Here is a 27,698-nt window from a genome sequence, read left to right as displayed (position 1 = left end):
GCTTCTCTCGTTGCGGAGCACGGGCTTTAGGCGTGTGGCTCAGTAGTTGTGGCTCGTGGGCTCAGTAGTTGTGGCTCACGAGCTCTAGAGAGCAGGTTGTGGCACACGGGCTTAACTGCTCCGCGGCATGTGGGACCTTCCCGGACCAGGGCTCGATCCCGCGTCCCCTACACTGGCAGGCGGATTCTTCACCACTGCGCCCCCAGGGAACCCCGAGAGGTTTTGTTGAAATGACATATGTAGCACACTTTATGCTGAGGTACAGAAGCATCAGAAGAAGAAGAAGAGGAAGGAGAAGGAGCTGCTTACACCCAGAAGAGAAGGAAGCCTTTCCTCCCGGGAGGAAGGGAGGGCCAGGGCCGAGCCCGGGGGGAGGCGCCAGTGATGGGAAGGACAGAAGGATACCTGCAGAGTCCTGCAAACTCTCCCCAAACTAGGGCACCAACGAAGAGGCCAGTGTTAAAGTAGACCCTCAAATTCAGGACCCTGACTCTACTCCCGGCCCAAAAAGCAGAAACAATATTGGAAATGTCAAGACAAATACACTGCCCTTATTATTCAGTATTACAGGTGCGATTATATAAAGATATTAAGTTCACAGAAGGGCCATCTGCTCACTAAGTGAGGATGTTCCTTTACTTGATCTAACAATAAATATTAATGGTATTAAGAAGGGCTGCGTCATATATCTCGATGATTAAATCTCTTTTGCAAAGTCACGTTAAACAGTGCCGTAAGGCCTTGGGTCAGCTAGCACGTGATCTTGGATCTGTTTTTATATCTTAATGAGATGCTGAAGTCCCAGAAGACGTCCTGCACCATCTGTGATGTGCTGAAGGTGGGAGCGGGCAGGACCGGGGAGAACACCGGGGGATGGGGAATCTCACCAAGTCAGCAGGTAAAGCAAGTACTCAGGGGCGAGGTGAACCAGGCTTCATCCAAGCAGCACCTAACGTTTTCAGTCAGCCAAGGGGGTTGTGGGCAGTCTCCTCATCACCCGTCTGAGATAAAACTAAAGCACTAGGCATCAGCTACCTGGCCTTTAAGGAAGGACTCCCACTGGCACCTGTACCAGTGAGGGCTGCCCAGCAACAGAGGCATCCGGGAGTTCTGACACGACACCAGGGCTGCCCACAGAGATACATGATGAAACGACCAAGTAGACGGGACCGGGCCTGATTTTCACTGGGCTCTCCAGCCAGCTCACCAGGTTGTCGAAACACAGCTCAAATTCGACTACAATTCCACTCTGCAAAGCCAGTCACTTGAACCTACCACTTTAAAAGCTGATGTGTGGTCATCAAGATGTCGGCACCAAGGTCAAAATATACGGCGGCACAAGGCAGTAACTCAGCTGGTTTGAAGTTTGCCTTGATTATATGTAGTCATCACGCAAAACAATAAACGTTGTCAATGCAACCAAAGGAAATGCTTTGTGGTAAGATAAATAAGGGAAATAAGAGATGTAGAGAGAAAACAGGAACGTACTAGGGGACTGACTGAAATTGATGACTATTTTTGGCCAGAACAGAAATACAAGTAACACCTTGCTGGCATAAAACATTTCTTCAGTAACCAACTGACTTTCCTTTTTTTAAAGCAACAGCAGAAAGGTTTCCAAGCCACTGAAATTGAGATGCACAAGGGAAAGAGAACCCCGTCTAGGTACGAACAGGTAGCCCCCAGGGCCCTCACGCCAAGGACTGCACCAGCCCAGGGAACGTGGACAACATGCGGGCATCCCTGTAACACCCAGCTCATTACTTCACTCCAGCTCAAGCTCCAACCTCAGGTTTCCCTGGACCTTGGCAGCTGACAAGGAGTAAGGGATGAGAGCAGCCCAGGCCCGCAGCTGCAGACATCTGCTGAGAGCTGCAGGAGAATCAGTCACGGGGGCCCGGGGTTCAGCTGACAGGCTCCAGAGGGACGTGGCTGTCACCAGGTCTAATCAGCACACCGCGTGAGATGCAGGGATCGGTGTGGCTGGCTACTTTGGTAAGTCATTTAGGAAGCTTTTCTTTCTTTCTTTTTTTTTTTTTGAGTGTGATCTCCTGACTAAATATCAGCTGCCATTTTAAGATTCCACCAAAAGAGAATTTGGTGCACGCATGTCTTTACAAATCCTGGGGCCCAGGTCCAAGCGCACTGTGAGAAAAAGACAAGGAAGTGGATAGAGAGGGTGAGAACAGTGAAGGGGCCTCTTCTTTTCCAAGTGTTTTCTGCTGTCACACGACACCAGGGAATGCACTGCCACCTAAATTCTCCAGGGACCGAAGGCTCTGGAACTGTTTATTTTACACTGTTCACGCAAATCTTGTAAAGATGTACGTTTTATATTCTTCTCTCTTTAAATATAATCAACTGATAACTACTTAATAGTTTTGTTTTGTTTTTCAGGGGTTCATGCTTCAGGCTTAATCCTCCCATTCCTTTTTTTTTTTTTCTTTTTTCAAATACTTAGAAAAGTCGAAAGAAGCACAGAAAAGACCCATATAACCTACATCTGTAAGCAATAAACCTAAAAATTTGCAGATACTCTGCCATTTATTCCTTTATACCTCTGCATGCTTCTCCATCAAATAAAGACACTCTTCTACACAGCCATGACTAGCACCAGAACCGGCCAATCAGCAACGACTGAATGACATCATCTAATTAGCCACTGCACACCGCATTCTCCAACTGCCCCAAAAATGTCTTCTATAAGACCTCCCCCCCAATCTAAGATCTGCTGCATTTGGTACTCAGGTCCCTTTAGCCTCCTGTAAACTAGAGCGCCCCACCCCAGTCATTTCCCGTGACATTTGACACTTTCAACAGTCCACCCAGAGACCTTGCGGAATGCCCTGCATTCTGGATCTGTCCGGACGTTTCCACGTGGTGTCACCTTGCTTGTTCCTCCGTCCCTCCAAACTAGAAAGGACACCTGGAAGTTCGCCTGGACTCAGGTAAACTGCTGTGGCAGCACATGGCAGCCAGCGGCTCCCCCGCTGACACACCTGAGTGGGACGTGTCGCTTAAGCGGTGGCCCCCAGAACTGTCCATCACGAGCATGCGTGTCCGCCTGTGCTGTGTGTCAGTACCCTGTCGGGGTGGCACTCTGGCACTGTCTGAACACCCTCGCCCCCAATGAACCCAACGGTCTTGGTTTCCACCAGTGCCACTTGTCTGAAGCATGTAGAGTGAGGCCTGCAAGATGGTGACCTGACGAATTCTACCATTCTTTCCATATTTATTAACTAGCATTCTCCTGCTGCCCATGCCTCCCCTCTCTTTTCTTTTAAGGATCACGACTCACAGATTTCTTTTTTAAAAACTTAGTCTTAAAATCCATCACAGTCATTATTCCTTTGATTTCCACTCACCCCGCCTTTCGCCAGTGGGACCCCCTGCCCTGGCTCTGGAAGGGTACCCACGCTCATCTTGGGTTTCACGGGCCCCAGTCTGGAACTGGCCTCTTCTCCCCAGACTCCTGGTTCCTTTCCTTGTGTGATATTTAGAAATCCAGAACTTGACCGCTTTTAAGCAGCCATGAATGCTGCTCCGGTGGTGTGGGGAAAACATAGAAACGGCGGGGAACACAGAACCACATTGACAAATATACGGCTCTGCTGGAAAGGTTTACGTGGCAAAGTGGACGCGGTGCAGGCAACTGTATTTGCTTTGATGAATGTATGCTTTCTCATGAGTCTGACGGCAAAAGTGGGGATGCCCTTGGACCCCGTGCCCTAACACCCTGGGAGAGATCAGGGCACGTGGTCCAAGTCAGGCAGAGCTGCAGGGATGCAAGGGGGGGCCCCAACTCACAGAGCCACCCTGGCTTCCTGAGGGTGAGCAGCGTCCAGGCAGCCCTCCACTTCCCCGCAAGCACCCCTGCCCGTCTTTCTGCCTCAGGGTTCAGGCCTTCGGGACACAAAGGCATTACATCACCGCCGATACCGGGTCCCTCAGGCTCCTGGCTTCTCACTGAAACATCCCACGCACTACCACGGAAGACAAGAGCTGTCTTGATACGACAAGACTTTACTAGAAGGAGGGCACTGACCACATGGAACATCTACCCTGAGAGGCCGTGAGTTGGTGCAGTATGTTCTTGGCAGAAACGGCTGAGGGAGGCCAAGTGAGGCACGGGCATGATGTCTGGATCAGAGGGAATACGAGGGATGGAGAACAAGTGAGGTGGCAGCAGGAGGAAACAAGCAGGCCAATCCGGAACGCAGAACATCCTCTGAGAGAACCAGCCTGCGCTCTTCCAAGAGTCCCTCTCACGGCGAAAACACAGGCCATGCAGCTAGGGGATGGGGCGAGGTTTTCTAGTTCAAAACAGGCTAAAGGGACATGACTACCGTCTGGAACCCAGTGTGGAAAACACCAGAGTAATATCCACCAGGCAGAGATCATCCTCACCCCCACATTTCAACACAATCGTTATTAACCAGTCTTTCTTTTTTTTTTTTTAAATACTACTCTCTGTGTGATAAAAACAAGCTCTTCTCTGCTTCAGAAAACGTGTTTACTGCTCAGCCATCTGTTCTCCTCGTCTGGAATATCCACTGTCCTACCTGCCCTTGAGAGCACATCCTCCCAGTGATTTCAGTTCAAATGACTGCCCTGCCCCTTCTCCTGTCCTTCTCATGTTGACCGCCAGCAGTTACTCAGAGATTCACACGTGTTCTGTGTCCCAGCTGGACTCCAAGACCACTACAAAGAAGAGACTTGCTGTGAATCCCCTGCAGCACCCGGCACAGTATATTCTGAACAGATAAGGAAGGAGTGAACTCACTCCTCTAGAGCTGCGTTGTCCACCACGGTACCCACAAGTGGCTACTTCAATTAAGTAAAACTAAAAAATTAAGAGTTCAATTCGTCAGCTGCCCTGGCAGCATTTCATGTGCCTGGGTGCCCCTGCGGCTCCCGTCCAGGGCAGCTCAGATACAGAACATTCCCTCCACGGCGGGCAGTTCTGCCGGGTGGACATGCTGCTCCAGAGAGCACAAGGGTGCCCGGTTCTCGTCAAGGACACGATGATGGCAGCGGAGAGACGGAAGCCTGCTGCTTACTTTGGAACGCGTCTCCAAGGCCCCAAATAGCTCAGGTACGCAAACTATGACCATCTGCTCTCATTTCGCGTACAGACTGGGCAGTGAGCAGACTGGGAGTCGAGCAGACTCTGGTTTGCCTCTGGATCCGTCCCTGATGTCTAGGCCTAGAGAGGAGAGTCAGGGGACATCAACTGGCCAGCCCAGTGCCGGGAGCCATGCTGATGGAACTGCCCTCCAGGCAAGGGCGTGGAGCAGACCATCCTCACCCCAGGTATGCGCCCCTCTCTGCACAGACACTAAGCTACTGACCGCAGGCAGCAGAGCGAAGGATGTGTGGGAGCCGCACCTTGAAGGAAGGTGGGCATGTACCTGCCAAACACTCAAAACGCACGTTGAGAGGTGTTAGGATGGCAGTCCACCTCAGCAAAGCCAAAGGGGGAAGACATTTCTTGAGCAGAAATGCATGTCACAATTATTATGTTTTCAAGAAAATTCTCCTTAGACACCCCAAAGGCAATTTTAAACCACAGACCAGCATTGCCCTCCCCCATTTTAACACAATTAAATGAAGTTTTTAATATATGAAATGCCGGAATTATGAGTCACCAGTATTCACATATACCTGACAGTGAGAGCTTTATCCTCTAACGTAAGCCATTCTGCTATAACACTACTGCACCTTCCAGCTACAGGCTACGTATCCATCACTTTTCAAACATCTCAAACAAAGCTGTGAAAAGTCACCTGGGCACCTGTGTAATGAGTGCTTTTGGTGGACGTTTCTTGGGGGCATCATCTCCCTTGCTCTTTTACATTGCATTAAATCTCCGTCTACCCCTGAAAAATAACACAGTGTAATGGATAAATTATAGTCGCTTAAAAAATGAAAGAAAAAATAAAGGAACAGAATCAGAGAAAGCAGAGAATAATCAGAAAGACAAAAGTGAACAAAGAATCCCCCACACACAGCTTCCCAAGGAGAAGAAAGGAAAAATAGTTCGAGAGAGGAAAAAAAAAAAGTTTGCACAGCTAAGAGTCTAAATAAAAGCACACAATGAGGGGGACGAGGAAGCTAGGAGGAAGCAAGGAACGGGCACTCTACACCTGCACTGACAGAAACCTGCTGAATATCTTAGTGGTGTTACCAGCTGGACCAAACTCCCGTCGACCTGCAGAATTCTGCAATTTTGATCTCACCTTCCTGTTAATCTAGAAACGGGAGCAGCTGTGGTGCATAAGAACCGCTAACCGCAGGAACACGGGAAAGGCTGACGCGGCTCAGGTCTATTAGGAAGCACGGCCAACGGGACCTGAGTTTACCCACCTCGGTCCCCCCTCGAGTGCTTTCTTATTCCTGATGAATTTCCTGACATTCAACATAGTCCATGGGTACCTTCGCCTGCCCCTACCAGCGTCTTACTCCAAAATGAGAAAGTACAAGTCAGGGCCCCTTTCTGCATGGGCTCTGCTCGGCAGCAAGGCCTCAGACTGGCCTCCGAATTTCCGCCACCTCCTGTGCAAATGTAGAAGGGACCTAAATGTCACCTGGTAAGGTGACATCAAACGCAAGCGTGTGCCCTTAGTTCCGGGGGTTGGGGGCACGGCAGAGAGAAGGGGAACGTGCCGTAGCACAGGTCCCCTGACATCCGTGCGGAGACCGCAAGGCACACAACAAGCCAGGGACGGGGTGAGGGTGTCTCTGGGAGCCCCAAGGGCAGACAGTAAGCTCACACCGGCCATCCCGAACGAGCGTTTATTCTGCTCTACCTTCCTGAGACTCTTTGGGAATGTCTGGACTGAGTCACATTACAGGATAGGAACCAATGGACGCCGAAAAACTCATCATCTCCACTTTTAAACCTCATACGTGTTACACAGGGTCAAATACAATGTACGAAAGCTCTTCCGAAAATTCATCTAGGGCGTGTGCTACAGCTGTACAGAGAGATCCTGTGTTTGTCATCAGCTTTGTGGAGGTCCCAGCGTCTACAGAAACCAGCGTAGGTGAGGTGAGCCAGAGGACGACGGGTGACAGCGGATTCCGAGCAGACTGGGCAGGGCTGCGAGCTGCTTCGGTCAACAATGGATCCCTGAGCCCCAGGAGCAGCACAAAGGTCCCGCCTCCACCCAGCGTTCACGCTGTACCCTGGGCCCCGGACGGAGAAACGGGCACTTCCATACGGTCTCAAATGCTATGATTACCATTTGGCAAGCAGGAAGCTGTAGGAGTACAAACAGGTACAGGACAGGGCATCTATTCGTCTACGTGAAGGTGAAGTAGAAGCCAGGTGTCACCCATTAAAATCCTGCCACCTCTGTGTGTTTATGGAGACGTGGTCAATTATAATCGACACTGCAAAGAGTCGTATTTCCCCTCACAGATCTATTGTGTTATTTTTCTGCTTATTTTTTAAACATTTGAAAATAAGCTTTTTATTTTTCCTGGCTGATTCTTTAAGGATTTAATTACTGTAACAGACTCCTAGAAAGCATATTTTATGTATACCACATTTTACATATTCCTAATTCTGAATATTCTTAACATCCACCCTCCATCTGGCCCCGTTATCAACAGCAGACATCAATGAGTTGCTTCCTAAGGCTCTGTACCTGGGTTGTCCCATACGGTAGGCACTGGCCAAACGTGGCAAGTGAACCCATGAAACCTGGCTAGTTTGAGCTGAGATGCCCTGTGAGTGTAAGATACACACAAATTTCAAAGGCTAGGTAACGAAAAGGAATGTAAACTATCTCAACTATTTTTTTTTTTACTGATCATGTGTTGAGTAACAATATTTTGGATGTGTCAGGATAGGAAAAAAGTACCATTCAAGTTAATTTCCTCTGTGTCTTTTTGCTTCTTTAATGTTGCTATAACAAAATCTTACATGGTGCTACTCCTATCAGATAGCAGGACTCTGGACCACCAACTTTCTTGTCTCTTAAAGAGAATGGTCCTACCTCTTGTACTCCTAACTTCAGCTATTTAATGAACTAGATAATCTTCCCTATTCAGGAGCTGGCATAGTATTTCAAACTTGTATCTTCTTCCTTCAACATCTTATCCTTGTGCATAAATAATCTCAGTCCCCTTGGTCTCTGTCTCTAAATGGCATTTGAGGGCCAAAATTACTATCTAGCTCACAGCTAATTGTTACCTCTGTCAACAAAAACAGATTCCAAAGATCAAAAGGAAAACAGCATCAAACATTTCAAAAGCACTAGAAAGTAACCCTGGGTTTCTGGTCAACATTTCTGCAAATATCTCCACTGACTTCCTCATTCTCCTCTGGTTAAACAAGCTTCCCCATGCAACTCCTTGTTTCCAGTTTCACTTCCCTGAGAATACAAGATTGCAGCTACATTAACAAACAGAACTTCCTGGGGAAATGGATTCACAATTCTGAAAAGCAGGCCCACCGAAAAACACCTCATAATAAACTGATGATACGTTGTTATGCAAACAACAGACAACTGAAGTCAGGCGCTTAAGAATTACAACAGGTATAATCAAGTAGATTAAATGAGGTAAAGTAGCACATTCTGGAAAGTGGTGTTTTATACCAGACATTTTGTTAAAAAAAAAAAAAGAAGCAGCAAAGGTGCATTTCTGATAAAGTTCTGCAAGGCCTTACCACCGCCTCCAAGAGTCAGGGTGGAATGAGGTAAAGGGCAGAAAACGAAGGGGGAAAGAGGAGCTAGGTCTTATCCTCCCAAAGGCCACTAATTCTTGTTTCTCTGACCAGTTCAGAGGATTGGGTAACAGTGCCAGACCAATGCTTGATAAACTTTAAACTTGCCTTAACTAGCAAAGAGGAGAACCTGGTTGATAACTACCCCTGCAAGCACCACCACATAAGTCACATTCATGGCTCCAGGGAACAGGTATATGTGTATCTTGAGTGGGGATGAAGCATAAGGCTCACTTAGAAGTCTAATAAATTTAATTTTAATGGGACACCTCAGTTTGTATTAAAATTCATAAGACTCACAAAACATGTTCTCTGGACTTTTCATTAGAGGATAAGGAATTTATTTGACAATTTAACTTGACCATCTAAGCAGGAAAACTCACATCTACAAACTGTACTTACGAATCCCAGATGCTTTTTGAAATTGAGTCATTTCAGATTTAGTAGCTGCATACACTGTTCTACCCAATTAGTTACCTCTATGGGAATTTATTTTACCCTTTAGGAATTCATTCGTTTATATCTCTGGGTCCATAAAAATAAGACTGTTTTTTGTGTACCTTTAAAATAAAAAATCAGTGCCATTACTACTGAACCAGTGAGCCAAATGATCATGGGGGCAAGGTCACACTCCCCTGTAAAATGAGCACAACATCACTTATATTTAGAATCAGATCGATCTGGAATCATTTCTCAGTTCTGTTCCTTATTAGCTGTGTGACCTTGGGCAAGTCACTTTACCTCTCTGAGTGGTGCCGATTTTGTTTTTAATTAGTCAGGGCAAACATCTCCTCCCACCTTGCAGGATTTTATGAGAGGCAGCACTGATGTATGCACACCTCCACCAGGTTAGTAGCCTACGTAAAGCATGCAGACATTTTTAAAGTCCTATGAAGCCCTCCGGAGACAATGAGGTCAGAACGCGTTTCCTAACCCTGTAACACCGGGTAGTGTCATGAAACATACGCCCAAGCTGTAAGGCAGAGCTCAGAGCAGTTCTCTGTTGAGTTATAAACGCAGCGTTTTCTACGAATTCTACTTGAATTCGCCTCGGTGGCTAAGTTCACGCCTACCACCATCGACTACGGGGCTGTTCGGCGCACACAAGATTGTTAACCGCTCAAAGCCACAGCACGGGTGTGCACCTCTAACTCCCCGGCACTTGGGTGAAAATGTAGATTCTGATTGGGCAGCTGTAGGGTGGGGACTTGGGCTCTGCACTGCAAAACTGCTGCTCCCCGGTGATGTCCCTGCTGGGAGTCACTCGGACCAGCCAGACCGCTGAGCAGGACTCCGCCGCCGCCTCCGCGCTACAGATACTTGGGTGTGGAGCAGTCGCGGTGGCGTGGAGCCGTCCTGTGCACTGCGAGAGGTTCCGCCGCATCCCAGCCGCTACCCTCTGGACGCCAGCAAACTCCCACCCTCCAGCTAGGCTGCCCCAAACGCCTCCAGACGCCGGCAGAGGCCCCCAAATCGGTGGGTAGAGGACGCTGCCCTGTAGGATGCTACGAGCAAGGTGCGTGCACCTCTGGGCAAGCCTGCAGTGATCCTAGAAGCCGGGGTGCAGACAGGGAAATGGAGGCCCGGCTGCGCGCCCAGCGCCCGCGGCCCCCGAGGCCCAACGCCAACCTCCCGCCCGCGCGGTGGTCCCCTAGCACCGCGCCCTCACGCGCCGCCCCCCACGCACTCCGTCCCCACGCGCGGCGCGGCCGCCGGAAGTAAGTGCCCCGGGCGCCGTCGACGCCTCAGCCACGAGCGCGGCCGGCCTGACGTGGGCCCCGCACCCCCGCCGCCCGCCAGCCTGGGGACCCCGCACACCGCCCCGCCGCGGCTCACGCCCCTGAGAGCCTGTGCCCCCCGCCCGTGTCCTCCCAGACAGCCCTCGCGGGAGGCGGCCGTAGGCTACTCACCCAGAAGGAGGCCGTCCAGGTCAAAAAGCAGGTGGGTGACGGGACGCAGCGGGGGCAAGGGCGCCGCCATTGTGCCGCCTTGTCGGCCGAGTGGGGGCGGGGAAGAGGCGCGCGCACACGCGCTCCGGGCCTCCCCCGCGCGCCCCGAGCCGTGCTGCGCACGCGCGGCCCCTGGCCTCCTCGCGCCCGCGCCCCCCGGGACGCTCTCGCGCATGCGCGTTCGGGCAAGCCCCGTGAGCCCCGAGCTGCTCTGCGCACGCGCGCCTCAAGCGTCCGAGCGCGGTCCCTCAAAAATCGCGCGCCCTGAGCCTCCGCCGCCCGGCGCTCGCCTGCGGCTGGCCTCCTTCCGAGGCTCCTGGAATACGCGACTGGAGCCGCTCCCGCGCGCTCTGGGCCTCGCCGGCATGTTCTGCGCACGCGCGCCGAGGACGGTCACCCCAGCTGTCGCCGCCGCCGTGGTACGCGCGGGCGCGACAAGTTTGCCCGCATCCTCCACCACCACCACCACCACCACCCCGCCCACGCTCACTTCATACCCGTAAACGGGCTGGGATGCTGAGTCAAAGGGCCGAGCAGAGCCGAGTTCCTAATCTGGGTGCCAATGCCTGGCTCGAATTTGGAAAGGGCATGAGGAAGGAGGGAGGGCGTGGAGGGACGACGGCGCATGGGGTTGATGGAAAGCGTGCATAGATGCTCAGGTTGGCATCCTTGAGAGCCACCAAGTAAATGGGTAGCCAGGTGGCCTTAGTTACGGGGTCCCCGGTGGCTTCGTCCCCGCCCGGAGCGCCCGTCCCTGGATGCCTGGCAGGTTTCCGTTTCAGTTTTGCCCGCCCGGCTCCCTGTGTGCCTCGTAGGGCGCACGCGCAGTGGCGCGCGAGTCCCCATCCTTTGCGCCTGTATCCCCCGAGCATCCCTGGCTGGTCCATTCTCCCAGAGCAACCCCCCGCCGAAGTCTGATAGGAAAGGGCCGAAATAATAAGACGTTTTAAAATGCCTTGCCGTTTTTGCCTTTATGTCTCATCTGTCTTGGATTGCTATGTGTTTTCTTTTTTTCCCCCAAACTTTCTGAAGGCAACCTGCAAAGCATTCTTTTTTTTCGACCACTCTCAGGAATACTTTCCCACACCCCCGTTTCTATTTAGTGTTAGTTGGCATTGCATATGCATGTTTAAGCATAAAGATAGGATCTTTCAAGAAGCAGAAATAAGAACGTTTCAGAGACTTTAAAATCTGAGCGTTGTGTTTCTGGTGAAGTGCGTAAACTGCACTCGGAGGCACCTGAGTTCAGCAAATGTATCAACAATAAGCAGTAAACCTCTGTGCCTTCGTTTCCTCGTGTGTAAAACCGGGGTGTTAAATGACGCAAGGCAGGTCAAGCTGTTGGAACTGGCAAATAGTATATGCTCAATTCATTTATGTCTTTTTAGAGCTGTCGCTGTGAGACACATTCCCTGTTTTTACTCCAATCATGATTTCCCATTGAGGACCCTGGATCTAAGAGAAGGCAGTTCATCATCCAGTTAGTGGAGGGACTGTGACCCAAATGTGCTAGGCTCCTGTATCAAAGCACCACAGACCGGGTAGTCTCAACAACAGGAAGGTATTGCCTCAAGCCAGAAGTCCGAGATCGGGGGTCAGCAGGGTTAACGCCTTTTGAGGAAAGGATTGGTTCCAGGCCTCTCTGCTTGGCTTGTACACAGTGGCCTTATTCCTCTATCTCATCATATTGTGTTTTCTCTATGCATCTATTTCTGTGTCTAAATCTCCCCTTTTTATAAGGACATTAGTCATATAGGATTGCCACCCAGACTCATGACTACATTCTGAGTTCATGACATATGTCAAGACCCTGTCTTCAAGTAAGGTCACACTCTGAGGTACTATGGGTTAGGACTCCTACACTATTTTTTTTATTTTTGAGGGGGACACCATTCAACCTGCAACAGATTTGTTCCACAAACATCGGGCACATACTGTGTGTCCATGCTCACCTACTGGAACCTTTAGAATTCTTCCTCTCAGTTTCTTTCCATTTTTGGAAACAAATGGACACACAAAGGAGAGAGTTCTTTTCCTCTCCCATGGTAACAATGCTGCATCTGTTCATTGCTTAGATAAAAGGAGCATTTTTATTTATTTATTTATTTATTTTGTGCAGGTTTTTTTTCTGACAAATTGATTAAGATATAATTCACATACCACACAAATCAGCCATGTAAGAGTGTACATTTTAATGACTTTTAATACAGTCACAGAGGTGTGCATCCTTCCCCATAATATGTCAATGCTGCTCTCTCACTTCATCCCAGCTTCCCCTTCCACTGCCCCATGCTCTCAAGTCTGCTTTCTACGTCTGCATCTTTATTCCTGCCCTGCCACTTTTTTATTCATCAGTACCGCTTTTTTAAATCGCATATATATGCATTAGGATACAGTATTTGTTCTTCTCTTTCTGACTTACTTCACTCTGTATGACAGACTCTAGATCCATCCATGTCTCTACAAATAACTCAATTTCGTTTCTTTTTATGGCTGAGTAATATTCCATTGTATATATGTACCACATCTTCTTTATCCATTCATCTGTTGGTGGACAATTACGTTGCTTCAGTGTCCTGGCTGTGGTAAATAGTGCTGCCATGAACATTGTGGTATGTGACTCTTTTTGAATTATGGTTTTCTCAGGGTATAGGCCCAGTAGTGGGATTGCTGGGTCATATGGTAGTTCTATTTTTAGTTTTTTAAAGAACCTCCCTACTGTTCTCCACAGTGGCTGTATCAATTTACACTCCCACCAACAGTGCAGGAGGGTTCCCTTTTCTCCACACCCTCTTCAGCATTTATTGTTTGTAGATTTTTTGATGATGGCCATTCTGACCAGTGTGAGATGATACCTCATTGTGGTTTTGATTTGCATTTCTCTAATGATTAGTGATGTTGAGCATCTTTTCATGTATTTGTTGGCCATCTGTATGTCTTCTTTGGAGAAATGTCTATTTATGTCTTCCACCCATTTTTGCATTGCACTGTTTGTTTTTGTGATGTTGAGCTGCATGAGTTGCTTGTATAATTTGGAGATTAATCCTTTGTCAGTTGCTTTATTTGCAAATATTTTCTCCCATTCTGAGGGTTGTCTTTTCGTCTTATGGTTTCCTTTGCTGTGAAAAGCTTTTACGTTTCATTAGGTCCCATTTGTTTATTTTTGTTTTTATTTCCCTTACTCTAGGAGGTGGGTCACAAAGGATCTTGCTGTGATTTATGTCATAGAGTGTTCTGCCTATGTTTTCCTCTAAGAGTTTGATAGTGTCTGGCCTTACATTTAGGTCTTTAATCCATTTGGAGTTTATTTTTGTGTATGGTGTTAGGGAGTGTTCTAGTTTCATTCTTTTACATGTAGCTGTCCTGTTTTCCCAGCACCACTTACTGAAGAGGCTATCTTTTCTCGATTGTATATTCTTGCCTCCTTTATCGAATATAAGGTGACCATATGTGCGTGGGTTTACCTCTGGGCTTTCTATCCTGTTCCGTTGATCTATATGTCTGTGTTTGTGCCAGTACCGTACTGTGTTGATTACTGTAGGTTTGTAGTATAGTCTGGAATCAGGGAGCCTGATTCCTCCAGCTCCGTTTTTCTTTCTCAAGATTGCTTTGGTTATTCGGGGTCTTTTGTGTTTCCATACAAATTGTGAAAATTTTTGTTCTAGTTCTGTGGAAAATGCCATTGGTAATTTGATAGGGATTGCACTGAATCTGTAGATTGCTGTAGTTTGTATAGTCATTTTCACAATAGTGATTCTTCCAATCCAAGAACATGGTATATCTTTCCACCTGTTTGTATCATCTTTGATTTGTTTCATCAGTATCTTATAGTTTTCTGAGTACAGGTCTCTTGCCTCCTTAGGTACGTTTACTCCTAGGTATTTTATTCTTTTTGTTGTGATGGTAAATGGGATTGTTTCCTTAATCTCTCTTTCTGATCTTTCGTTGTTAGTGTATAGGAATGCAACAGATTTCTGTGCATTAATTTTGTATCCTGCAACCTTACCAAATTCATTGATTAGCTCTAGTAGTTTTCTGGTAGCATCTTTAGGATTTTCTATGTATAGTATCATGTCATCTGCAAGCAGTGACAGTTTTACTTCTTCTTTTCCAATCTGTATTCCTTTTATTTCTTTTTCTTCTCTGATTGCTGCAGCTAGGACTTCCAATACTGTGTTGAATAAGAGTGGTGAGAGCGGACATCCTTGTCTTGTTCCTGATCTTAGAAGAACTTCCTTCATTGTTTCACCATTGAGAATGATGTTTGCTGTGAGTTTGTCATATATGGCTTTTATTATGTTGAGGTAGATTCCCTTATGCCCACTTTCTGGAGAGTTTTTATCATAAATGGGTGTTGGATTTTGTCAAAAGCTTTTTCAGCATCTATTGAGATAATCGTATGGATTTTATTCTTCAATTTGTTTATATGGTATATCACATTGATTGTTTTGCGTATACTGAAGAATCCTTGCATCCCTGGGATAAATCCCTCTTGATCATTGTGTATGATCCTTTTAATGTGTTTTTGGATTCTGTTTACTAGTATTTTGTTGAGGATTTGTGCATCTGTGTTCATCAGTGATATTGGTCTATAATTTCCTTTTTTTGTGATGTCTTTGTCTGGTTTTGGTATCAGGGTGATGGTGGCGTCGTAGAACAAGTTTCAGAGTATTCCTCCCTCCACAGTTTTTTAGAAGAGTTTGAGAAGGACAGGTGTTAACTCTTCTGTAAATGTTTGATAGAATTTGCCTGTGAAGCCATCTGGTCCTGGACTTTTGTTTGTTGGAAGATTTTAAATTACAGTTTCCACTTCATTACCTGTAATTGCTCTGCCTATATTTTCTAATTCTTCCTGGTTCAATCTTGGAAGGTTGTACTCTTCTAAGAATTCTTGCATTTCTTCCAGGTTTTCCAATTTATTTGCATATAGTTGCTTGTAGTAGTCTCTTACGATCTTTTGTATTTCTGCGGTGTCAGTTGTAATCTCTCCTTTTTAATTTCTAATTTTACTAATTTGAGTCCTCTCCCTCGTTTTCTTGATGAGTCTGGCTAAAGGTTGATCAATTTTGTTTATCTTCACAGAGAACCAGCTTTTAGTTTTGATTGATCTTTGCTGTTGTTTCCTTCATTTCTTTTTCATTTATTTCTGATCTGATCTTTATGATTTCTTTCCTTCTGTTAACTTTGGGTTTTCTTTGTTCTTCTTTTTCTAGTTGCTTCAGGTGTAAGGTTAGATTGTTTATTTGAGATTTTTCTTGTTTCTTGAGGTGAGCATGAATTTTATGAATTTCTCTCTTAGAAATGCTTTTGCTGCATCCTGTAGGTTTTGGATCATCATGTTTCTGTTGTCACTTTTTTCTAGGTATTTTCTGATTTATTCTTTGATTTCTTCAGTGATCTCTTCATTATTTAGCAGTGCACTGTTTAGCCTTCATGTATTTGTGTGTTTCACTGTTTTTTTTTCCCCCCCAGTAATTAATTTCTAGCCTCAGAGCTTTGTGGTCAGAAAAGTTGCTTGATACGATTTCAGTTTTCTTAAATTTTCCAAGGCTTGATTTGTGACCCAAGATGTGATCTGTCCTGGAGAACGTTCCTTGTGCACTTGAGAAAAAATTGTGTTCTTCCACTTTCAGGTGGAATGTCCTAGAAATATCAATTAAGTCTACCTGGTCTATTGTGTCATTTAAAGCTTGTTTTGCCTTATTTATTTTCTGTCTGGATGATCTGTCCATTGGTGTAAGTGGGGTGTTAAAGTCCCCCAATATTATTGTGTTACTCTCGATTTCTCCTTTTACGGCTGTGAGCATTTGCCTTATGTATTGAGGTGCTCCTATGTTGGGTGTATAAATATTTACAATTGTTATGTTTTCTTGTTGGATTGATCCCATGACCATTATGTAGTGTCCTTGCTTACCTCTTGTAACAGTCTTTATTTTAAAGTCTGTTTTATCTGATATGAGTATTGCTAGGCCAGCTTTCTTGTGATTTCCATTTGCATGGAATATCTTTTTCCATCCCCTCACTTTCAGTCTGTATATGTCCCTAGGTCTGAAGTGGGTGTCTTGTAGACAGCATATGTAAGGGTCTTGTTTTTGTATCCATTCAGCCAGTCTGTGTTTTTTTAAATTTATTATTTATTTTTGGCTGTGTTGGGTCTTTGTTGCTGCATGCGGGCTTTCTCTAGTTGCAGCGAGCGGGGGCTACTCTTCATTGCAGTGTGCGGACTTCTCATTGCGGTGGCTTCTCTTGGTGCGGTGCACAGGCTCTAGGCGCGTGGGCTTCAGTAGCTGTGGCACGCGGGCTCAGTAGTTGTGGCGCACGGGCCCAGTTGCTCTGCAGCATGTGGGATCCTCCTGGATCAGGGCTCGAACCTGTGTCCCCTGCATTGGCAGACAGACTCTTAACCACTGCACCACCAGGGAAGCCCCTAGTCCGTGTTTTTTGATTGGAGCATTTAATCCATTTACATTCAAGGTGATTATCGATATGTATGTTCCTATTACCGTTTTCTTAATTGATTTGGGTTTGTTTTTGTGCGTCTTTTTCTTCTCTTGTGTTTCCCGCTTAGAGAAATTCTTTTAGTGTTTGTTGTAGAGCTGGTTTGGTGGTGCTGAATTCTTGTAGCTTTTGCTTGTCGGTAAAGCTTTTGATTTCTCCTTCGAATCTGAATGAGATCCTTGCTGGGTAGAGTAATCTTTGTTGTAGGTGTTTCCCTTTTATCACTTTAAATATGTCCTGCCACTGCCTTCTGGCTTGCAGAGTTTCTCCTGAAAGATCAGCTGTTTACCTTATGGGGATTCCCTTGTATGTTATTTGTTGCTTTTCCCTTGCTGCTTTTAATATGTTTTCTTTGTATTTAAATTTTGACAGTTTGATTAATATGTCTTGGCGTATTTCTCCTTGGATTTATCCTGATGGGACTCTCTGTGCTTCCTGGACTTCATTAACTATTTCCTTTCCCTTATTAGGGAAGTTTTCAACTATAATCTCTTCAAATATTTTCTCAGTCCCTTTCTTTTTTCTCTTCTTCTGGGACCCCTGTATACTTCGAATGTTGGTGCATTTGATGTTTTCCCAGAGGTCTCTGAGACTGTCCTCAATTCTGTTCACTCTTTTTTCTTTATTCTGCTCCCTGGCAGTTATTCCCACCATTTTATCTTCCAGCTCACTTATCTGTTCTTCTGCCTCAGTAATTCTGCTATGGATTCCCTCTAGAGTATTTTTAATTTCAGTTTTTGTGTTGTTCATCACTGTTTGTCTGCTCTTTAGTTCTTCTAGATACTTGTTAAAAGTTTCTTGTATTTTCTCCATTCTGTTTCCAAGATTTGGGATCATCTTTACTATCATTATTCCGAATTCTTTTTCAGGTAGGTTGCTTATTTTGTCTTCATTTATTTGGTCTTGTAGGTTTTTACCTTACTCCTTCGCCTGTAACATATTCTTTTGTAGTTTCGTTTTTGGTTTTTGGTTGTTTTTGATGTGTGGGGCTGTATTCCTGTCTTACTGGTTGTTTGGTCTGAGGCGTCCAGCACTGGAGTTTGCAGGCAGTTGCATAGAGCCGGGTCATGGTGCCAAGATGAGGACATCCAGGAGGCCTCACTCTGACTGATATTCTCTGGGGTCTGAGGTTCTTTATTAGTCCAGTGGTTTGGACTTGGAGCTCCCACCACAGGAGCTCAGGCCCAACCTCCATCCTGGGAACCAAGATCCCGCAAGCTGCACGGTGTCACATGCAAAAAAAAGAAGTAAAAAGAGAAAAAGGAGCAGTACAATAACAAAGAACAAAATACAAAATAAAATTAGAAAGATAAAAAATATATTAGGAAAAATAAAAATATAATTGAAACATTTGCAGCAGTATAAAACAATACCTCAATAGAAAAAAGAAAAAAAAACGGGGGGTGGGGGGGGGACAAACCAAAAGGAGCAGAACAATAACAAAGAATAAAATTATAAAAATAAAAGATTTTGGACTTCCCTGGTGGTGCAGTGGTTAAGCATCCGCCTGCCAATGCAGGGGACAAGGGTTCAAGCCCTGGTCCAGGAAGATCCCACATGCTGCTGAGCAACTAAGCCCGTGTGCAACAACTGCTGAGCCTGTACTCTAGAGCCCGCAAGCCACAACTACTGAGCACTTGTGCCACAACTACTGAAGCCCGCGTGCCTGGAGCCTGTGCTCCGCAACGAGAAGCCACCGCAATGAGAAGCCTACGCACTGCAATGAAGAGTAGACCCCACTCGCCGCAACTAGAGAAAGCCCATGTGGAGCAACGAAGACCCAATGCAGACAAAACAAAATTAATTAATTAATTAAAAAAAATTTAAAAAGGAAAAGATTTATTAGAAAAAATAAAGATATAAATGAATCAACAACAATGAATCAACAAAGTAAAACAAAACCCCAATCTAAAAGAGGAAAAAAGCAAAAAAAACCCAAAAGCCTTGGCTATGGGGGCAGAGTTGAGGCAGGGGTGGAACTGAGGCAGGGGTGGAGTTCAGGGTGCGGCGGGGCCTCTGCTCAGGACCTGCGCGGAAGGGGAGAGGCAGCACGTGGAAAGGAGGGCCTCTGGAGCGGGAGTTCGGGAGTTTCAGGGTCCGGCCCTGGGTGGGTGTGTGTAGGTCGGGTTAGGTCCGGCACGTTGGACGGGGTCTCGGAGGGGGGTCTCCGAGTGTAGAGGTGGGGCCTTGGGTGGGGTGCAGGGGCGGGGCTTGGGCTCTGAGTGGCAGGAGGGAGGCTCCCAGGGCAGAGGATTAGGTCCAGTAGCCCAACAGGCTTCCCGGTGCCCAAGTGGACAGGGACAGTGCTGGCTGCATTCCCTTACGTTCCTCCGCGGCCCCCCTCCCCCAGGGTCTCCCCCATCCCCGCTGGACCCCTAAACAAAGAAGGAACTTTGGTTCCTTCTTTGTAGGAACTCCTCCCCTCCCCCAGCCGCCCCTCAGGGGGTGCCGGTCCCTGAGGGCCGGCCTTTACTTTTGCTCCCCCTTCCCTCCCCCCGTCTCCCTCAGAACCCTCGTGGCTGGAGGGGGCCTAGGTGGGCAGAGGATCAGGCCCAGGATCTCAGCATGTTCCTGGGGGCCCAAGTGGGCAGGGGAAACCTGGCCACACTCCCTTCTGATCCTCTGCCCTCCCAGTGGTTCCCCAATTTCCCCCTTCGGGCAAGGGATCCCTTCACCTCCCCCAGCCACCCCTCAGGGCGCCAGTTCCCTCCCGCCTTCACTTCTCTTCCCCCCTCACTTCTCCTCACCCCCCACGTCCTACTCAGTCGCTGGGGGTTCCTGCCGTCCCCTTAGGTGTCCGCGGCCCCCCGCCGGTGCCTGGTAGGTGCCCTAGTTGCGCGGAGACGCGAATTCTGCGTCCTCCTGGTCCAGTCCGCCATTGTGCCTCCGCCCCCCAAAAGGAATATTTTTAAAAGGGAAAAAAAAAAAACCCTCCAGCGCCAGGGTGAAGGATTGGAAACAGCAGGGATAATGCAGGAGATCTCCATGTTAGGAAAAGTTGGCTTCTTAGAAGGAGCTTAGGGAGTTGCCTGGGTTTTGAAGCTTCCTAAAGATTTGCTGCAAAAATAAGCAAACATAGATACAGGTGATGAAGGCATCAGATGTCCTGGTACAGACATCCTTGGAGAGCGTCCCCCTTGCCCTGGTGCCGTGGCTGCAACACTGGGCATGTCTGGGTGGACAATCCAGTTTGTTCACTTCCAGGAACCAAGGTGCTGGCAGTGGGTTCCCCTTCACAGCGGCTAAGCTGACAAAATCTCATGGCAGTTGTGGAAGAGATGCATTGGGGAACTTCTCCCACAAGGCGTGAAAACATGGCTCAGATAATTTTTTTTTAAGTATTATTTTCCGCACTCTTCAGAAACATCTCTTGTACACGATGGAAGATGCCTTTCGCTTCGAAACAACAACAACAACAAGAAAACTGAATAATGCTTCTTTGTCACAAGGTAGATTGAAAAAAAAATGAACATGTGTTCTATTAAAGTCGTTTCTACACAGGTCACGAGGTCCTGTTTAGCTGTTCGTAATTCTCCTAACAGCCAGAGATGGATACACACAGAACTTCTACGAAGAGGGAGGATGGCTTTCTTTCCATGAATTACATTTTATTTTTGCAAAATTGTCTTTTCCCTGTGGCACGATAGCTTACTTTTCCTGACGACTTTAAAATGCAACCCAGACAATCCAGTAAACTGTAACACGATGGTGTCGAAAGCTCATGTCTGATGGCACAAATAAAAAGACGATCCTTTCCCACACAATGTGTCAACTTACACATGCCATATATTGTAAAAGAAAACACATATATACATAGACGTATATATGCCACTCTCTGTACAGTCCTGACTCATTTCAGCTTCCTTATTTTGCTGCCTTGGTTCTTCCGTCTATGTGTTTGCTTTGTGTGCTGCATTTCGAAAGCTGCTTAGAGCCCAAGTTATCTTTGGAAGCAGTCCCAGGCCTGCAGTTTGCGCTCAGCAGCCCGATTTCCTTCCCTAGCTCCGTCTACCCTGGTCCTAGGATGCGTGAAATTCACGACTGATGCCTGTCTTGCAGGGTACACTTGCAAAGCCCCACAGCGCTTGACCTGAGTCTCAAAGGGCTGTGTTGATTCAAGACCCGAGGAACATTTGGGGCTGCTGGTGGCAGGACCAGTTGGGCTTTGCGGTGAGCTTGGAGATGCCAGGACGCCCTCTCCAGTTGCAAGGGTTCCATGCTCAACTTTCCTTGAGCTGCAGTACTCACATGGGAACAGCTTGAAATTGTAAGGTGCAGGGGACGGAGGACAGACATCAAAGTACTGGTGTCTTGAGTGAAACTTTGACACTCTTTATATATCCATACAATGGCATACCTGTTATATATATAATATATATTTTAGATATGTATATTTACTTGTATTCCTCATGTATGGATGGATATAAATATGCATAAAGTATATCCATCCATGCATAAGGTATATGCATATATAAAGTGTAAGTATACATAAACATGTATATTCTTTCTATTTAATAAGATCAAACTCTAAACAGCACACAATAATAAAAACGTAAGCACTCATGACCTCTTAGGTAAGTGCTAAGGGTAGTTGTCTGTCAGTTTCAGAGACTTGTAGAATTCCTTGTTGGTGGTGAGAGACACTTAACTAAGAAATTGTGTTAGGCAGCGTGGGCTGCTCTAACAAGGTATGGACCGGGCTGCTTAAACAACAGACGTTTAGTTCTCACTGTTCTGGAAGCTGGAAGTCTGAGATCAGGGGACCGGCAGACTTCAGTTCCTGAGGAAAGACTGCTTCTTGGATCCTGGATGACTGCCTTCTCTCTGTGTCCTCAGATGGGGTAGGAAGATGGGGGTGGACGTCTGGTGTCTATTCTTTTTTTTTTTTTAAAGAAGATGTTGGGGGTAGGGATTTATTAATTAATTAATTTATTTATTTTTGGCTGTGTTGGGTCTTTGTTTCTGTGCGAGGGCTTTCTCTAGTTGTGGCGAGTGGGGGCCACTCTTCATCGCGGTGCGCGGGACTCTCACTGTCGTGGCCTCTCTTGTTGCGGAGCACAGGCTCCAGACGCGCAGGCTCAGTAGTTGTGGCTCTTGGGCCTAGTCGCTCCGCGGCATGTGGGATCCTCCCGGACCAGGGCTCAAATCCGTGTCCCCTGCATTAGCAGGCAGATTCTCAACCACTGCGCCACCAGGGAAGCCCTGGTGTCTATTCTTATAAGGACATTATTTTTACCATGGGGGCTCCACCGTCATGACCTCATCTAAACCTAATTACTGCCCTGTGAGTTATAAGAAATACATGTTTGGTCTTTGTTCCATTTCAGGCAGCTCCTAAAACCTTTGGAATTTCCTAAGTGAGGAAAGAGATCAAGGTGTCTTTTGTTATGTTAAGGAGGTGACTTTTGCAAAGCCCCTACGTGTGAGGACATATTGCCAGGGGAACCAGTTGTCTGATTAGAGGGTTGGAAGGTTCAGTTTCACCCCCAACTCTGAGGAGGGGAGAGAGGCTGGAGGTTGAATCTATCGTACATGGCCAATGATATAATCAATATGCCCAGGTAATGAAGCCTCCATAAAAACCCCGGGTTTGGAGCTTCTGGGTGGGTGAACCCGTGGAGGTGCTGGTAGGGTTATGCCCTAAAGACGGCATGGAAGCTCCGTGCCCCTTCCCCATACCTGCCCTGTGCATCTCTTCCAACTGGCTGTTCCGGAGTCATGTCCTTCTATAATAAAGCAGTAAACAGGAAAGTAAGGTGTTTCCCTGAGTTCTGTGAGCCACTGCAGCAAATTAATCAAACCTGAGGAGCTGGTTGTAGGAACCTCTTATCTAAAACTGGTTGGTCACATGCACAGGTGACAACCTGGACTTTTGATTGATGTCTTAAGGCGTGTGGGCAGGGGGAGGTGTTCAGTGGAGGGAGGCGACTTTGTGGGATGGAGCCCTTACCCTGTGGGATCTGAAGCTATCTCCGGGTAGATAGGTCAGAGTTGAGCTGAACTGTAGGACACACCACTGGTGTTGGAGAATTGCTTCCTGGGGTCAGAAAACTCTGGAATTGGAATTGATACCAGAAGTAAACTCCCATGGCCCTAATGTATAGCACAGGGAACTATATTCAATATCCTCTGGTAAACCATAATGGCAAAGAATATGAAAAAGAATATATAGATGTATAACTGAGTCACTTTGCTGTACAGCAGAAATTAACACAGCCTTGTAAATCAACTATACTTCAATTAAAAATAAATTTGAAAAAAAAAAGAAGTAAACTCCCAAAGATCCCACCTGCAAATACCGTCTCATTGGGGGTTGGGGCTTCAAGCCATGAATTTTAGGGGGACACAGACATTTAGTCCATCGTAGAATATTATCTTTTATTTTGTTCTTTAAAACATTGATAACCAGGTCTTTTACTTACTTCTGTCCTGTATCGAGTGACCCGGCTGTCCTGGCATTCCTACAACTTTACCGCTTTCGCGCTGAAAGCCCTGCATCACGGGAGCCTTTCAGCCACAGGCTCATGGGGACCCTTTGCCAGCCTTCCTCAGCTGCCACCCGTGGTAAGGTGCAGTTAGAATATGATCGAGCCCATGGCCTCAGTAAGGTAGAGAAAGGGTGACAGGCGTGAGCCCGCCTCGCCTGGCATTTAAAGCAAGGTGACTTTGTGGTTGGGCTGGTGACTGAAGCAGACGTTCCTGTTAACAGCCACGTGGACGTGCCTGTGAGGACCGGAAATGCAGGTCATCCTGCAGACCTCTGGCCTCAGGGTCCACGTGGGCCGATGTTCTCTCCCAGGCGTGGCACCACAGGTGGCCTTTAGGGCGAAACAGCAGGCTCGCCAAGGAGAGTTTGCAGGTGACCACACAGCCATAGCACATAGGGAGGGATGCAAAGAGATAAGTGTTGAACTGAGGTTTTAGAACCTACGGAAGTCACTCGCCCATGTACCTTTAGTTCAGGGTTTTCCCCCTTGGCATTATATATATTGGGGGCAGGAAGGTCGTTATGGGCTGAATCGTGTCCTCCAAAATTCAGTGCTGAAGCCCGAGCCAGACACCAGGACCTCAGAATGGGACTGTATTTGGAGATCTTTAAAGAGGGGATGAAGGTAAAATGAGGTCATTAGGGTGGGCCCTGATAGGACTGCTGTTCTTATAAGAAGAGGAGATCAGAACACAGACACACACACAGGGACGACCACGTGAGGACACATGGAGGAGATGGCTGTCTACACGCCCAGGAGAGAGGCCTCAGGAGGAAGCAGTTCTGCAGACACCTAGATCTTGGACTTCCAGCCTCCAGGACAGGGAGGGAATAAATGTCTGTTGCTTAAGCCATCCAGCCTGTGGTACTTTATTATGGAAGACCTACCAAAATAATGCAATAATTTTCATTGGGGGGTGGGGAGAAGGGGTGTTTCTGTGCCTTGTAGTATATTTAGCAACCTCCCTTGCCTCTACCCACAAGATGCCAGTAGCAAGCACCACCTGTCTGTTTGTCTTATCTATCTATCCATTCTTCTGTCTATGCATCCATCTATCCATCCATCCATCTATCCATTCCTCTATCTGTCTGTCCATCTATCTTTATTTCTATTTGTCTGTACATACACACATGCACACATACATAGGGACTCATATGTATATGGAATCCCAGTAGCCTAATGGACCAGGAAAGCAGGGTGATAGCTCAGAGGTTCTGCCCTGTATATGCAGTCGCCTTCCCCATGTCCCTTGACTCCAAGAATTCATGACCCAATTCAAGAGCTCTCTGTCCTGGATTCAAGAAGGATTTAAAAAAATAAAAAACATATTCCTTGTAAAGCTAAAACATTTCACCGATTCATTTTGACAACATCTTCCTGACAACAGCATGCTCATCGCTACTTAGAAAATGTGTCCTTTCTCGCTTTTAAGACACAGTTAAGTGTGCTGCTAATTAACACTTTCCTTATAGACACCAGATAAGTAAGCGACAGTCACTTGCCACGGTCTCTCAGGTCCTCGAGGAGCTAGGGTCTGTCTGTCTGGTGACCAGTCTGCTGTAGCCGCCATCCATAATCTGCCTCTACCCCATCCTCGTTTTCATGTCTGTGAGGTGCGAGTCCCATCCAGCGGAGATTGGGGGTAGGTTGGGCTCGGGCCTGGTGCTGTCTGCAGCCGTCTGTGGACAGGTACCTGCAGTCTGTGCTCTTCTCCAGCCACAGGGGCTCACAAGCCTTGCCCGCACCCTCCAGCCCGAGGAGATAGGCTTCTGCATCACATTCAGGGTCAGGATGGACCCAAGGGGACACCTTTCCTGATGATGCTGGGAAATCAAAAGCTCTGGCTTCCATATGTAGCTGGCAAGGGAGTGGGGACCAGGGGATGTGGTCCCCTCCTCCCACCTGTTTCCCCCAAGCCCCAGGAACTCCAGAAGGGAGGCCTGACGTGGATGGCTGCATCTGCCTCTCGTGGCGTTTTCCTCCAGGATGCTGTTAGTATTTTGCGGGAAGGTCATTAGTCTTGACCTCCTTTGCGGTCAGAGTACCACCTGGAGGACCTGCCTTCAAGAGAGGAGCCCCGTTTAGTGCTCACAGTGGCAGACGGCAAAAGTGGTCCACAGACCCACGGCATCAGCGCCATCTGGGACCTTGCCAAAGATGCGGACCCCCAGGTGCCACCCGGCCCTCCTAAATCAGCATCTGCATTTCACCCAGGTCCCCAAGAGGTCTAGGCCACTGACCCTCCCCTCCTGGGGCATGAAGGACACTTCGTGGTGGTGTGCAGGCATGTGAGAACCTCGACGTGTGAGGATTTTATGTAGAAAACAGGAAATCAGTTAAGCCTTACTAGCATTTATTGTGTGTGTGGATCCTGGCCAGTGATCTCCATGGGGGATGGTCGTGTGTCCCTGTGGGTCCTCCAGCTGTCTAGCGAGGATAGTGTGGAAAGACATCCATGCCCCAGATCGATTTATTTGATTTCAGCATAATGCAATGTGCATATTAGCATGAAGCATATTTACAGCTTTTTAAACATTTTTATTGAAGCATAGTTGACTTACAATATTATATAAGTACAGCTTTTATTATTTAACTTTTAAACCAACCTTCAGGAAATGGACAGAGGTCTTAAAGTCCTACAAAAGGAGTAAAATGCAGGTTCAGGTTCTTAAAATGCAGGTTCAGGTTCTGGCATGAGCTTTGTAGCATTCACTGATGAGGGAAAACATGTTTGCTAACACACACAGTGTTTGCACCTAAGTCGATAGCACTGTGCAAAATCACACGTACGGACCGAGGCTGAATGGTCAACCGTGGGGGCAGTGAGGTGCATGTTTGAACCGTACGCTGTTTCAGAATTACCTCTGGCCCCCAGACCCTATGACCATGGACACCTGAAGGAGGGGCCTGAGGCTCCCCCCTACCTGCCCCTCGGGAGCGCTGCTCACCACTAGGACTCATGATGCCTCTACTGAGTTCTCTTGCCCTCCCTCTTTCCTTCCTCCTGTTGCAGGAAGGGGACCCTTCCAGGGCCTGAGAGTGAGCTCTTGTCTAACATTCAGAAATGAATCGTCCGAGGAGACACACGTGCTGACAAAGCCAGAGACTCTATTGGGACGGGGCGCCCGGCTGGAGAGCAGGAGGGTGAGGGGACCCAGGAGAACTGCTCTGCCATGTGGCTCGCGGTCTCAGGTTTTATGGTGATGGGGTTAGTTTCCTGGTTGTCTCTGGCCAATCGTTCTGACTCAGGGTCCTTCCTGATGGTGCGCGCATCGGTCAGCCAAGGTGGATTCCCCGAGAAGGATTCCGGGAGGTTGGTAGGACCTGTGGACTCCTCTCTCTTTTTGACCTTTCCCAAATTCTTCCAGTTGGTGGTAACTTGTCAATTCCGTGTTCCTTACCAGGACCTCCTGTTCTAAGAGAACTCATTCCAGTGGCTACTCTCGGGCCCGGCCAGGGCGGGAGGTTTCGGTCCGTGGTTCCCCTGACTCTCCCTTCTCTCCTTGCTCCCTCCCTCTCTCTCTGTCTCCCACTCTTCTCCCCCTCCTGATTTTTGGGTGTGGCTGAATCCTCTGGCCTACCCCTTGCCTCCAGGACCTGTTAGGGGTGGTGGTGTCCACAGCAGACGTGCCCGGGCATCTGGGTCCCTTCCGTCTCCTTCCCAGATTCACAGGAGGGGTGTCCAGGGCCCTGCATGCCGAGTCTCTTGTCCCCGGGGCAGAGTCACTGCGCGGCCTCCCTGGCACAGGGGCTACTTCAGATAATACAGCTGGCTTATCAGAAGGGCCTTGATTCCACGTGACGTCTTAGCAAGCCTGTCTGTTCTCAGAAACACGTACTCAAGGTAGATATGGAGAGCCTCCAGGAAAGAGCGATGAGCAGTTCCGGGTTCAAAGTGGCTTTTTTGTTTCCTAACAACTGCAGTAATTGCCCCCAGCCTTCAGAGGACTGGAACACGCTCACTGCTTTAGAAACATCTCTTATTTCATCCCCTCTATGACAGAGGCAGGTGATGTAATTATCCTTATC

The 27,698-nt window shown here is 47.6% G+C and overlaps 2 protein-coding genes across 7 annotated transcripts in view; one reads left to right on the top strand and one right to left on the bottom strand.

Annotated features, from left to right (window-relative positions):
- Window positions 1–11,004, bottom strand: part of LOC101322511 (pseudouridine-5'-phosphatase) — a 450,455-nt gene extending 439,451 nt beyond the window's left edge. The window contains exon 1 of one of the 2 annotated variants that reach the window (XR_012329209.1): window positions 10,645–11,004. Coding sequence is in view for 1 of the 2 variants with exons in the window: in XM_019944729.3 (XP_019800288.1) it covers window positions 10,645–10,858 (214 nt within the window). In the remaining variant the exon portion in view is untranslated. The remainder of the gene's footprint in view (window positions 1–10,644) is intronic. The other variant, XM_019944729.3, reaches the window with a different exon arrangement.
- The window catches only part of LOC117310372 (steryl-sulfatase-like), a 184,525-nt gene continuing 166,735 nt past the window's right edge, over window positions 9,909–27,698 (top strand). The window contains exon 1 of one of the 5 annotated variants that reach the window (XM_073799015.1): window positions 9,909–10,210. Coding sequence is in view for 2 of the 5 variants with exons in the window: in XM_073799013.1 (XP_073655114.1) it covers window positions 10,237–10,250 (14 nt within the window). In the remaining 3 variants the exon portion in view is untranslated. Of the gene's footprint in view, window positions 10,251–27,698 lie in introns of all 5 variants that reach the window. The other 4 variants (XM_073799013.1, XM_033849899.2, XM_033849898.2 and 1 more) reach the window with 4 other exon arrangements.

This window comes from Tursiops truncatus, chromosome X (genome assembly GCF_011762595.2).
Source record: "Tursiops truncatus isolate mTurTru1 chromosome X, mTurTru1.mat.Y, whole genome shotgun sequence".
NCBI lineage: Eukaryota > Metazoa > Chordata > Mammalia > Artiodactyla > Delphinidae > Tursiops > Tursiops truncatus.
This window is presented reverse-complemented; position numbering and strand designations above follow the sequence as displayed.